Source organism: Tribolium castaneum, chromosome 6 (assembly GCF_031307605.1).
Source record: "Tribolium castaneum strain GA2 chromosome 6, icTriCast1.1, whole genome shotgun sequence".
NCBI lineage: Eukaryota > Metazoa > Arthropoda > Insecta > Coleoptera > Tenebrionidae > Tribolium > Tribolium castaneum.
Genome location: NC_087399.1, coordinates 12,165,415 through 12,180,230, shown reverse-complemented (window position 1 = coordinate 12,180,230; position 14,816 = coordinate 12,165,415). Strand labels below are relative to the sequence as shown.

At 31.0% G+C, this 14,816-nt stretch overlaps 2 protein-coding genes across 2 annotated transcripts in view; one reads left to right on the top strand and one right to left on the bottom strand.

Annotated features, from left to right (window-relative positions):
- Positions 1 to 490: 490 nt before the first annotated feature.
- LOC100141614 (coiled-coil domain-containing protein 115) lies at positions 491 to 1,243 on the top strand. The gene is made up of 2 exons (XM_001810124.4): positions 491 to 644; positions 705 to 1,243. The coding sequence occupies exons 1-2, from the start codon at positions 610 to 612 to the stop codon at positions 1,198 to 1,200; spliced, it is 531 nt and encodes a 176-aa protein (XP_001810176.2). The 5' UTR covers positions 491 to 609; the 3' UTR covers positions 1,201 to 1,243.
- A 1,358-nt stretch (positions 1,244 to 2,601) lies between these two features.
- LOC100142507 (uncharacterized) overlaps positions 2,602 to 14,816 on the bottom strand; it is a 155,683-nt gene continuing 143,468 nt past the window's right edge. The window contains exons 4-5 of the mRNA XM_064357491.1: positions 11,159 to 11,379; positions 2,602 to 6,246 (exon numbers count right to left, since the gene is read on the bottom strand). Coding sequence (XP_064213561.1) covers positions 6,170 to 6,246; positions 11,159 to 11,379 — 298 coding nt within the window. The 3' untranslated portion in view covers positions 2,602 to 6,169. The remainder of the gene's footprint in view (positions 6,247 to 11,158; positions 11,380 to 14,816) is intronic.

Below are 14,816 nucleotides of genomic sequence, written 5' to 3'. Positions count from 1 at the left end.
GTAGAAAATTAAATTTTCTTTAAAAATGTCCAACACCACATTTCTATCTTCAACGGTTTAGGTGTAAATTCAGTTTCCGATACTTCACCACCGGCAAAATGAAGGAAATCCGTTGCTTGAGCGTTTTTGAATGACTTAAGGGTCTAAATTGTTTAAGGTAAAGATATGGTCTCGCGGATTTTTTTAAAGGAAATTTAATTCTCTATAACTTTCTTCTAAACATTTTTCTTGCATCTGTAACCGTATTCGCAGCGTTTTGTAAATAGGGGCCACAGTGCAAATTGGTAAACGTTTGAAATTTTTTTAAATATAGTTTAGGATATAATTTTTACATTATTTTCATCTCTTTTTATTGAGAATGTTCTGCTCATTCTGCCAGTATTTTTTTTATTCGCCTTGCGCTAACCGTTATTTAATTACAACTATTTTTATAAATTATAATTCATTGCTCTGAAAACTTGAATGGTAATGGAACAACTGCGCCTTTTAGATATCCGTACTGTAAATCCATTTTACCTACTAGTAGGCTGGGAAATTATAAAATGTGGGGCCATCTGTTATGTTGAATCGAAAAGTCCAGGCCGATAAGTTAGAAATCCTAAATGTCACATGACAGTGATATTGTGCTCCAAAAACAAATTAAGGTTAGTTTTTTAACAACATATTAATAATTCACCGCTGATTTAAATAATACATAATTCTAGATCACCGATCGACAAAAAAATGACCGACATTGACCAAATATGCTCTGTCCTAGACAGACTCACCTTAGATGCTTTAACCTTAATGGAGGAACAAATCCAAATCAAACTCAATATCGAAAATGCAATGTGTGGGGGTGAGACACATTTGGCTAAATCTCGATACATTTTGGGCCAAAATAGTGTCTCCTCATTACAGCTACCAACAGAAAACAGTCCTGAATTTGACGCTATGACTACTGTACATTTAGAAGAAAGCGATGAGTTTTTTGGAGAGAAATCTAGAGAATTAGAAGTGAGCAAAAAAGAGGACCAGATTGATCCTGTTAGGTGGTTTGGGTATTTGGTGCCACAAGATTTGTACCATGCTCAAAGCATGTTTAAACAGGCTCTTCAGTGGATTATTAGGGGCGCAAATGTCCAAACTAACTTAATTCAAACTTGTAATAAAATCCAACAATTGAAAGAGTTAAAGAAAGAGGTGTTGGCCTCTAATTAAATATGTACATATTTTGCATAAAAATAAAGTTACACAAAATTTGTTTCTCTAGTTGTCTATTGACCCAGTATACTCTTTTTCATCATGTGTACATTCAAGTAAGCTGTGGAAGTCTAAATGCACCTTTACTTTATCAAGTCAATATGTTCTAATGTCCGATTTACACAAAAATGTTATTAATGTCATTCAAAACAAATGTAAGATTAATATAGTAACAATAATATGAAGAGTATGATACCCAACCACTTGTCCCAGCGCCCACCTAAAATATGAAAAAATTGAGGATTCAATTTTTTTGCAAATTGTTTTTTTGATGAATGGCAATTTTTCACGTTATCGAAAACACATAAAAATGATGAATGTCTTTATAACTGCTGATTTTCCTCGTCATTGATAAATCTGTCCGCATACATGAAGAAATTTCGGGTGATCAATCATGCTTTTCAATAAAAATCACGAAAGGTAGTATCGTCACAATCGTCTTCCTGTATTTTCAGCGACTCGGGGAATTCTCATTTTATTCTGTTGCCTCGTGGAAGACGAACAACAGAGTAATGATAAATCAAACCATGGGCGCCGATTTTTTAAATTTTCAATGGGCGCGGAAACAACCAACAAAGCTATAAAATTAGCAAGGTGTTAACGAACTACAATTGTATTGGGATATTCATCACTATAATACTTGAATAAAACATTAGATAACGCCAAAGAAAACGATTTGTTCGCTTTATGCTTTTTGCAAATTGTAATATTTTCAGAAGTTTAATCTATTTATGCAACAGCTACTTTTAATAAAACAAAGAAAAAATTATAGGTATTTTAGACTAGCAATTCTTAACTTCTGCCGTCCCGCATCATTAGAAATTTAGTTTAAAATTGATGCAAAAATCTGGCTGCTACTGTTTGACTCGCTGCGCTCACTTGTTTTGGCATTTATGCTCGTTGAACAAAACCCAAATAATTATTTCGGCAAAGCCTTTTTTCCTAAAAACGTAGACCGGTGTTTTTTGAAAAAAAAAATATTTAAAAAAATTTTTGACGGTACAGAAAATCACCAATCAAGTTCTGTATTTGTCGAATTGTTACTTTATTTTTGTAGAAATATTTATGCCAGTATTGAAACGCGTTACTATGGCTTGTTTAATTTTTTTATTTTAAATTTTGTTAAATGACAGAAATTAGAAAATTGTACTTCCATCGGCTTGAGAAATTCAGACTTTATTCGTGTTTGAGGACGAGCAACAAAGTGAACTGATGATAAATCAAACTAAAGAATAGCTTATTCAGTCGCAGTAGACCTTGACATTTTCATTTATGGATTTATGATCCGAAAATAAAATCTAAAGCGATCAAGTATCGTAATATCGTTTACTAGAGGACAGCAAAAAAAACTACATCAGGTACAAAATACAATTTATTTTTTTCTTTATAAGTAATTACATTTATTAGTAAACAATTGCAGCCTGAAATCTTTAAAGAACAGCTTTCTTCTCTTTTCTAAAAAAATTGGGGTTATTAGACTCGAATAAGTATTCCCTCTGGCCTTTAGCATTCGCTCATAATAAGAAAATGAAGTTACGAGGTGTCAATATTGTGTTTATTCCCTTGTGCGTCAAATTAATGCATCATTTTGCCGTTTGAACTGGAGTTATATGAAATTGGGTTAAATTGTTTAATTTGTCGTAAGCCGGCCATCGCATTTAGTTTCGAGTATCTATTTGCTGCAGCCATTTCATTGTTTATAATTGACACCATGTAATTTCATCACTGTTTTACAGTTAAATTAATTCTACGCATTGAGAATTTGCTGTACAAAAATATACATATATTACAAATTATCGTATATTGGAAAATGACGGATAAAATCAAAACAACGAAATAAAATTTGTTGGCTTGGTCCAAGCAAATAACATGAAAATGAAATAACGGGATAGTTATCTCTAGTTTAACACATAATCGTGTCTTTTATTATTATCATCAAGAAATAATTAAATTTTACTTTGGATTAAATAAAAATGACATCAAATGTGACAGCATTGACAGCATTGTGTCATTCGTAGTGGACTGTTTCCAAGGTAACGGTACGCTCAAAATTTATATTTTTTTATTCTGCAGTGCGGTTTAAAGTTTAATTTAATCCCAAATAACTCGAGAACGGTACATTGTGGCGATATGAAGCAAGAGTACCTTTTTGATTAAAAAATAATTGCGCTTTTGATTTTTGGTATCAAAAATACCTGTTAATAGGCCGAAAAATTGAGTTATGACTCAAAAACTAGAGGGGCCCCTTATCACCGAAAATGTACAGCGTTGACAAGATTTCCATTTACACCATATCAAAGAGCGTCTTTGTTTCTGCAAAATTTCATTATAATCGCATAAACGATAACAAAAATATTTTCAAAAAACCGTTTTTCTATACTAATGTGAAAAATTGTAATTTTTCAATTTTTTGAGGTGGGTCAGTAAATACTATCCTATCTATTTTCATTTGTAGAGGAGTATTCGTGGTTAAATTATGCCACATATTTTTGAATCACCCGATATAGTTTTTTCGATTTACCTTATTTTTTAACAAGACCAGCTGCCGGTAATAACTAATAAAATTTGCTCAACATACGCAAAAATAAGAAATTATATCTTGATTCTTTCATATCATAAATAATAAACATTTGTAGCAGAAATTTTTTAGTAATTAATGCAGCTTAAGTGACCCATTTTTTCTTTTCAGACATGAACTCATGACATATTAAACATTTGCTTATACTTATAGAGATTGGAAATTCGATGACACGGACGGATTATTATTTAATATCCTACAAGCCAACAAATTTTATTTATTAACATAAATGTTTTATTATTTCTCTGCATAATGTGAAATTATAAATACAGAAGGATATCGACTATTTCTGACAGGTACAGGAGTAAACTGAAAATAAATCACTATTATACGATTGGGGCCATTAAAAGTTTAGTTGTCGTCTAGAAGAAAAACAATTGGTTTATTTTTTTATGTGGTTCATGTGCAGAGAACAAATTATTAGGAGGCGATAGGAGATACAACTCTAATTTCAGTAGATAGCCAAAAATTTAAATTAATATAAATTTAGCTAGTTCATTAATTGCTTGGAAAAAAGGCAGCAATGTTAAGCATCAAATTCTTAATATACAAGATGTTCCGTTTTTATTGTTACAAATTTAAACAGGTGATAGAACATTCAATTTTAAGACCAAAGTTTTCTGTAAACATGTACCTACAAATACTTCGTAAGGGAGCTACACCCCTTGAAGGGGGTGTTTCTTTTAGTGAGTTTTCCTCAATATTTCAGAAACAATTACAGATAAAATTACAAAATTTGGTACAGTCGATAACCTTCATATGCCTAATCGAATTCGAGGATCAAATGTAGAAATTTTTGAGCAGGGGCGTCCCAAACTAAAGGGGGGGGGTAGTGTAAAAAATACCCTAACATCTTTGACTTTAGTTTTTTGACACTTTTAGCAACAAAATAGTAAATTCCATAAAATACTTACAAAGTATTTTTCGATACATGTTCATTGGAAACTTTTGTCTTCAAAGTGAATGTTCTATCACCTGTTTAAATTTGTAACAATAAAAACGGAACACCTGTATATTGAGAAAGACTCATGATGGCTTAAATTTTTAGGACAAATAGCAGAAAATGAAAAAAAAATTAAAATTAGCGCTCCGAAAGGAAGTTCTAATGAAATCTAAAATTCGAAAATTCGAAAAATGTGAAAAGTTAAGGAAATCTAAACAACTTAGATTAAAGACAAAGTTAAGAAAACTTTAAGATCAAAGGTTTTTAAGATTTAAAAGTATAATTGAATTCTAAAACTAAAATTCAAAATTTTTGAAATTCCAAATTTCAAGATTTTGCAATTTTAAAAATAACTCTAGATCTAACGTTCTAACAATTTTTTTCATTAATATTTTGAAATTTCATCCTAATGTTTTAATAAGATTCCCATTTTAATGATTCTGGTAATTTAGTACATTGCGTTACATTTTTACCGTTGATTGCCTGAGGAACCTTTAAATCAGCTTAAATCTTAGTTTGTTTTTGAAGACAATTTAATTCTCTACAACTTTCTTCCTTACATTTTTATTGTATATATACCTCGTGTCGCCTCCTGGTATTTAGGTAATTAAAACGCAGAAAAAAAGGAAAAAAATCAATATGTTAAATATAAAATAAGTACTTTTTCGTGGTCACGGTTTTAGGTCGTTATTTTCGAAAATATATTTTGGATTAATAGTGGATATTTTTGGCTTTATACTAGTCTCTAAAATTTATCTGTTACATCACAGTAAACGATTTTTAGTCGTAAACTCGATAAATTTAGAAACCAGGTAAAAAACGCCTACTATTTAACAAGTAAAATTTTTCAAAAAAATCTGTGATGCCAAGAACCCGATATGTTTTCTATATTGATTGGAATTAAGAAGGAAATATAAATTTTGGACATAAAGGGTTTTGCCTTTTCATCACAGATTCGCACCTGTATAAAATATTTACAAACCGATATTTTGAAAAATTCAGTCTTCGTCAAACCAACGCGCCCAGATTTCTTCTCTACTTTCCACATCTTCAACAAAATTGAAATAGTTTTTGAAATTATCCGCTTATCGTTTGTAATAATCGAAGTCCTACTGTACTGTACATAGATACATTATATACACATAGACAATCGCTATCAACAAAATGAGGCTGAAATAATTACCCAAAAAAATTGTTTGAGCGTCAAATAATGCAGATTAAACGCCGATTTAGCGAAACTTTTACAATAAAAGACAACCTCGCGCGTTAATAGCTTTGTCCAAAAAACATCAACATTTATACAATAGCATTTATTTACAAACCACATTTATTATAATAATTATTGTATCACATAAAATTCGTGGAAGTTATTTCGGTACATTATGTAATTCTATATTTTGTAGGAATCATCTAAACAGGGCTAAAACCATAACAATATAAACTATCGAACTGAAGCAGATACCAACTGAAGAATTAAACACAACTGTAACAACAATTCTGCATTAGTCAACACCAAAACAACAAGACGAAAAAGTACACACCCACATTGTTCGAATTTATCTCAACAAATGTCCATGTATTGAGAGACAATAGAGAGGATTAAGTCTCTGTCAGTTGAATTTATTGCGTTTGTCTGCAAATCACCACTCCCTCAAGATTATGGTCGGAAACAATTGAAGGACGAGGCGACGCTTTTGTTTTAGGCTATTTAGCAGGGAGAGGGTGCGAACCTATAGGCCGCTATTACTTAGAGTTGTGGCATGGCAATGACAAATTGTAATAAAAGGGCGGCTTCTGGCCCTTTATTTGTGTATTGTAATAATAAGGACGTGGTGGCAAGAGTTTCGGGACTATCAATGTGCACCATAACAATAAAACATAAGCAATTAGGGCACAAAGGTTATTATGGATGTAAAGAAAAGGGTGGAGTGTAATTTGTTACCTATTTGCACTTTCACGCATTTATGTCTTTAGAAGAAAGTATTTATTTCGATCGTGGTTGAATTTTCGATACCTATCTTATTATGAAACAAAGCAACATAAATTATTCAATCATAAAGCAATAGGAAAAAAGACGAAATATGAAAATCTTTTAGAACGAATTTAAATTCATTTTTCAGCTCCGTAGATACCATACAAATTATTTAGGTGCAGAATTTAGCATGCAAAATTTATCCCATGTTACAACGTTCGTTTTTTTACACCCAGACCCCACACATAAAGCTTAATGTTTTTTAAAAATGTAGGCTTTAGGTGGTTTTGGGTGCACTTTTCAGGTTTATCAGTTTATCAAGTTAATTGTGTTTGACTGTTTTAATTCTTTTGGTTTAAGCTTATTATTAAAATTTTTCAGAATTTTAGATAACTACCCTTACTTGAGGTTTATTTGCAAATTAATTAATTAAACTTCCGCCCTATTTTAGAAGTGACATCGAAGTTGCATTGAATTCAGTATCTTAATGTTCAACGAAAATGTTGTGACTTTGTTTAGGGGATTCACTAAAATGAAAGAAAAAGAAAAAAAGAAAAAGCTAAAACTAAAAAAATTTCCAAGATGAAATAAAATAGTGGCCTTGAATGTACGTAATTGTAGTTATGAAAAGATTGATTTTGTTTAACAAGTATTATGTTTGTCAGAACGAGTGAGCGCAACGAACGAATCAATATGCCCGTTACTTATCTTTCAAAGTTTGGGAAACAGGTCATTAATTCCCAAGGTTAGTAATAACATTTCCTTCCCTTGGGATGGAAATATGCTTGATGCCCAACGTCAAGATTGCATAAATACCAGAATTTTTTTCTTTTAAATTGTCAATTAACTCAAAAAGCTTGCAAAATGAGTACTTCCATTAGGTGAAACTAATTTAATACACGGTAATATTTAAATCCCAACATAATCTCATTGCTTAAAAAATTTAAAAATTTAAAAGTAGATAGAGAATGGCAAAACGAATTGATTAAGTAAATTTTATGTAAATCAAAAATGCATAGTTTTCCCAAAAAATCGATTTGCAATTAGAGTCCCAAATTTTGGGAACCGCTGAACTAGAAGTATAAAAATTAGCGTATAAATTTTAATGTTATTGACAAAACAGCAGAGGAAAATTAACTTCTTCGTCCACTACGTTATTCTTCTATTTCAATTTGTGTTTTGATATTAAATTAAAAAAAAATTGCCAGGGTCGGGATTCGGACCACCCACACAAATGAACATGTTAGCCTCAAATTTTCAAAAATTCCCCAAAGTTCATGCGCCACCATCTGTATTTTGTTTAATGAAAAAAATTAACTGCTGATAAACTACCACACAGTGCTTTCAACAGGTGGGTTAATAAAAATTTCCGAAGAAAGAACACACATTTTGGAAAAAGGATCTAAATTAACATAGGAAATATTGCTAAGCCATTCCCTAACACTATGTATTTCCGACTAAAACTCAAAATTTAACTTTGAGAATAAATAAAAATATAAAATTGAAAATGTCATCTTGAGTCCTTTTTATCAAGATTTCGAGTTTTTATTTTATTAGGTTTTGATTTTTTAGTTTGGCCCGAAAAAGGCCCGAAAATCAATGCTGCTTTTCTCTTCGTTTCAAAACATACCATTTATTATTTATAAAATTATAAAGATTAAAGCTTGTTTAATGTTCGGTCGAACCTAAACACTGTTGTTATGATATGTACGAAACAAATATTTGGCATTATTTGCATTTCGTTAGACAGAAAACTGCTATTTGTTACACGCTCCAAAATAGAGTATATCCAAATATAAACAATAAACTTTTCGCGCAGATACTAAATAATGTGTTTCAACGAGAATTTGGGAGTTTTAATTACAATACTTTATTACAAGAAACCCGGAGAGCAACACCACAAACACGGTCATTACAATTACGAAAATACGACTTTCCCAATTAGCTATCCCTTTGTTTGTTTGAAACATTTGCGTTGGTTGAACGAACCTTGAAGCATTATTACAATCATCCAGATAGTCACACCATTGAGTGTAATCAACTATCACAGCAAACATAGTTTAATTTGAAAACATTTTGAATCGAATGATTCGCAAAAATATACTTCTCATGACGTATTTTATTTTCAAATTTAACGTTGCTTCTGGGTGTTGGCTTTTGCCCATTCTTTGAAAAAAAATTGTCATTAAAGGTTAGTCAACAAATTGCCTTAGAAAATTTTGAGACACAAGCACAAAACAGAGAAAAAATTCGGAATGATTTTAGAAATTTAAAAAAGTGAAAAACAAAACACAGGTAACATGACCACCGCTAACCACAATTAAGCAAGGGTGTTTCATTAAAAAAAAATTAAAATACCAATCTAAAATACCCAAACTGCCAATCTAAAATACCCAAAGTTTTAAATAGCACGAATAGACCTCTGAATCAAAAAACCTTGAAAAACTGAACAACTCCCATAAAAGAAGGAAAACTGATAATCCTGAAAAGCAGAACTCAGGATGAAATACGAATTTTAACGAAATTTTACGAATTAATGTTATTTTTTATTTACCTTTATGATTAGCATATACTAGTAAATTAAGCAAAATAAGTAAGTTTTTAACATAAAAACCTGCTTAAATGCTCGAAAAAGGCAAATGCAATGTCATTTTCAATCTTTAGGCATGTATCTAATTAAAAATGTGTGTTTTTAGCTAATAATTAAATAATCAACATAATTAGGATGAAATCCTTGAACAAATTCAAAATCACCTATTTCATTCTGATTTAGACATTTTCTGACGAAATTTTGCAAAATAAGTGAGTTTCTCTCTTATGAATAAGAAAAATTTACATACACAAAAAAACTAAGTTAAAATCAACGAAATAAAATCACATTAAGGGTCGGTTTACAGAAAGCGAAATTAAGATTTAATTCAGAATTAAACTAATTCGAATTAAGTTGCCATTTAAAATGCATTGACAAATGTCAAGTTAATCGCGATTAAAATTTAGTTGCAATTAAAATGTTCTGTAAACCGTCTCTAAGGACCGGTTTACAGAAACGTCATTAATTTAATTCGCAATTAATTGCGTGACTAACTGAGCACGTGACCAAATTGTGGTAATTTGATTGATCTATTCGAGTAGCTAACTTTTAACAGAGCAATCAACTTTAATTGGCTTTCTATAAACCGGCCCTGGAAGTATAAACCTAATGGACTGATTTGAATTACAAACCTAGAACAAATTAGTTAAAGCAAAAAATGTATGCTTAGTTATTAATGATACAAGTGCGAAAACACAAGCTTAATAAAGTTCGATGGATGTGGGATTGCAGACCCGAGAACTTTAAACGTTTTTGCATGAGTTTTATTCATTTTTTTGTTGGAACAAAACGTGTCTTAAATTAAATGATTTTTTTAAATCAAATTTTTTTAAATTGAATTTAAAACACGTTGCTAAAAATTATTCAAAACCCTGAAAACTCAAATTAATCTATAGCAACAAATCTTATTAAGCAAACAACTCCAAAATTAAATCAAACCAAACCTAGAATTCTAACTGAAATTTAATGAGAAGTTAGTAGCGATGAAATTCATTACCTAACTAGTTAGCTAATAACTAAATAATCAACATAATCAGGATGGAATCAAAGGGAACACTTATTTCAATCAAATTTCATCATTTTCTGAGAAGAAATTTTGCAAAAAAACTAACTTCACTATTTAATTTAACCAGTTATGTAATAAATTTTATTACATCACTCGTTAGTTGACAACTGATGAATGACATCCAATATTTATAGTTGGGGCATCTCAATTGAAAAAATTAAGTTAAGGGTGTTTAAAGTTCTGCAAACTTATCTTCCAAAAATTTAGGATTCGCTAAACTTTTTTAGAAATTTGAAAACATCAAAGGAAAGATCTAAGTCGTGCGTTTCAAATGAGCACACAACGAATTCCAAATTTAAAAAAATGGCAGAGTTACAGATTTCGGTATAACCGGAAGTATCGCTATCTTAAAAATATTTTCGATGTCAGAACAGATTATGGTTGTACAATGTACACAAATGTTTATATGACTATTAATATTAGAACTCCCAATACTTTAATGTGGAATTTAGACGGTACAGTAAAAATTGTGAAAACTACCTTAAAATAACTCCAGTCATCCAAAAACGAATTAAAAAACATTCTGTATACTGACTTGAATGGAGGATAGACCTTTGATGTTTTAGCAATGATTTCAGTTAAGATTAGAAAATCAAAGCATATTATTTTTGGTTACTATATTTCTTCACGAGGAAAAAGGAATTTCTGTTTTTAATTAACCATGATTTTGTAGATTGGTTGTTCCAAATCATAACGTAAAAAATATGGGTGTATACTTTTTCGTGCATACAAATTGAATATCAAATGTTAGACAACAAAATACGTACATCTAACTTCTGGATTCGCTCCAAGCGTCTCCACCAGCTCCCACTGCACCGGCGGCTCCGTAGTCGTAACAAAATAATGATGGTGCCTTTTTCTTTCCGACTCGACACTTTTCTCGTGGCTCTTGTAATAAATATCGTACATTCTAGCCACGCAACGTATTTTCAAGCGGTGCTTTACAAACGACTGCTTGGTAATCTTCATCTTCAGCACTGAATGGGACCTGAAACACAAAAAACAAACGCACTCACTACACTATTTCGTATTCGGAAGGCGTTCGGACGCTCTACAAATCGACGGGACGTTTAAATTGCGTTTTCGGTCCGACTAACGAACGGATTTATTTTGTGGTTACGGTAATTGGGGCCCGGCACTAATGAAATCTACCTACATGTGCGTTTTTTGTTGGATGGATGCGGATTAGATTGTTGCGGATATAACTTGCATTACACGGTTATTCCGATGGCGTTCCACGCTAAACCAATCACGACGTAGAAAACGAAATATTTTAAATCCAAACACAGAAATTCCAACTAAAATTGTTACTACATCCAATACAACTGATTTACATTTTAAATTAAAAAAAAAACAGAAAAAATCATATTCTGAATTTAAGTATTAAAGCAACATTTGCAACATTTGCAGATATAACTTAAAATATAGACAACAAATACTTAAAATACAGGTACTTCACTTTCACTTTGTCAAAAAAATTTACTTTACTGCAGAAAAAATCAGCATCCTACATTTAAAAAGCATGATATCATTGGCTACCGTTTATCCCGTTACCGTAACCCTAACGCAAACGTTGAAACTTGGCCGTCCTATCAAATAATAAGATGATCTTTAGCGGGAGCGAGAACGTTAACGTCGCGTAAACAGAACGGGAATTTATAAATTCGGCTTAATGTTAAAAACAAAAAATAGGTGTTCCATTAAACTTTTTCAAGTTATTCAACATTTAACAAACGTCTTAATTTTGTGACGTTTCTGTGAACAATGCGCTAAACACTTGGTACAATTTAAGTCCCTAGGGTTCTTCATTTTTGTAAAATCTTTTATTCTTCGACACTCAAAATTTCCTGTTTTTCTCCTATGTAAGACAGTTATGACAACTGTTTGGCATTTCTCATTACGAAACGTCAGATTACTTTTAACAGATTTAAAGCAATTTTAAGCCTTGTTAAGTCTAATTGAAGGAATAAAATATTGTATTCAACTCGTTTTCAAGTAGATTAATCCATTTATTTCACGTCGTGGATGGTAAATGATAATACATTTGTAAAATAAAACGTCCCATTTACACTCAAAATCGTTAAATAAATAACTATTTTTCAAGCGCGTTTAATAATTATTTTATTTTTATTTTATTTATTTTTGATTTATTTAAAAATCAATAATGGACTTTACCAATTCGTTGGAACAACCTGTATATGGAGAAACAAGATAAAAATTGCTAAACTTAGAGCAAGTGAAACTCTGTCAAAAAATTGTTATTTATTATTTTTTACAAAAATTCATTGTCAATTGATTTTATTGGAACACTCAGTTTCCGTTTACCCACTCCCTCCCTTCCCAGGACTTATTTATTATACTTCAACCTTTTAATGGCACAATATGAAAATTATCTAATTAAACACGCTAATAATACAGTTAATTTGATCTTGGCTTGTTTTGAAGCGAAGCATCCCTAAAATAGTCCTGATTTGTGAAGAAAAGAAAGTTTATTAAAAGGACCTTTCACCGTAGAAAAATAGTGAACTTACTTTCTACAGAATTCTTAGTACCTTAGTAATTTTTTAATTTTTCTGAAAATATTGAAATAAAAAAAAAATTCAGATGTTATACCCGTTAGCGACTTTCATAACTTTTACAGGACACAAAGCCCATTAAGAGCTTTTTACTATAAAAAATACGAATAATCAATTCTTAGGTCCATATTGCATTTTTGAATTAAAAAAAATGTTTTTGGCCCTGGTTTATTTCTAAAGAGATGAATTATAATTTTTGGGATTCCCATTATTGGGAGAAAAAAAAGCTTGCCAAAAGGGCCTTTGTTTGAAAAAAAAGAATTAACCAACAATCACTTTTTGCGCCTTTCATATTTTTTTGATTTCGTCAAATATTTTGAGAAATCACTACGTGTAGCGATTTTTTAAATTTTTGTAGAAAAAACGAAGCCAATAGGCTAATAAATGGAGCCTTTGACTGTAAAAAAGAAACCGAAAATCACTTCTTAGGGCCTTAACGTATTTTTCGGTTTTCTCAAAATTTTTTAACATTGACTTATTTTCAGAAGAATTATTTTTCGGCGAATCATGCGTCTGATTTTTGCCAACCCCACTGCTGTTACCAGTAGCACTTTTCTCCTGGGGAGCGAGTTCTGACACACCGTGTATCTCGTAAACCAAGGTTCAAAAAAATTTTTGTAATAAAAACTTTTAGTATGGTTTGATGTCCTTTATCCTCACACAAGAAATTGTCCGACACTTTTGAATCACACTGTATATTTAAGTATTTTTTGGATTTATATTTTGTTTCGTTTTGATTTTGAAAGAAATTAAGTAGATAAGCATTAGGTAGACTTCGCTTCCTCATTTATTACTTTAATAAGGGCATATTTGTTATTATCAAACTTTTCCTGATTGTTGCCGAAAATAAAGCTTATCAAATGTGCCTTTGACTGTACAAAAATTGTTTACCGATAATCACTTCATAGGGTATTATTATTCTTCTTCTTCTTATTATTATTCTTTGTTTCACAGTATTTCACTGGGAGCATTCACTAACTCTGGGATAACATTTTTCGTCAACAGTATTGGGAAAAGACTACAGGTGTATTTTCTTAAGAAGGGTCTTAATATTACATGTTTTTAATATCACAGCTTTTTGTATTATGGCTTCTGTATATTCAAGAAAGTGAAGTTTTCTCATAAAATTTTTTGAAGTTATACCGGTACTAGACATGATACTTCCTGTTGTTTCCATATCCATTCTAATTCAATTGCTAATGATGTATATTTTAAAATTTTACGGCAATAGGTATCCTCTTTTATATTTGTATAACTAGGAATACCTATGTATGTCGATAACATATGTTTTTGTTGTTAATGTCAGTCCATGTGATGTCCGGTCTCTTATAGTTCATTGTCTTGTCTGTGTATATTGTTCTGTCCTAGTACAGTTTATGAATGATACTCTTTAATATTGTATTTAGCGTATAATTATAGTACGGTGTTTCGTTTTCTATAAGTCCAAGATGTTTGGCTAACGTATGGTAAATAATTTTCGCAGCGACGTTGTGCCTTTCTGTGTTTTATTTTGCATCCCCCTGTTATATGTTGTATGTTTTCTGTCTGTAATAGTATATTGCGTACTGTAAGGGCAATAATTTTGGTTCTAGAATGCAATATTGGGAAACCGAGAGTACCGAGCGTTTTATGAAAAATCAATAAACGTCAGATTATTGTTAAATTATAATTTGTGTGGTGTTTAGTGTTAGCGATTTAAAACAAAAAACAACATTACTTTAAATCAACATTTGTTGCAAAATCAACGCTTCAATACTGTTCTGAAGATATTTCAAGTGGCATACGTTGGTACGTAATGTTTACTTACAGCCCACAGACCGTAAGTAAAATATTATTGCAGAGTAACGAC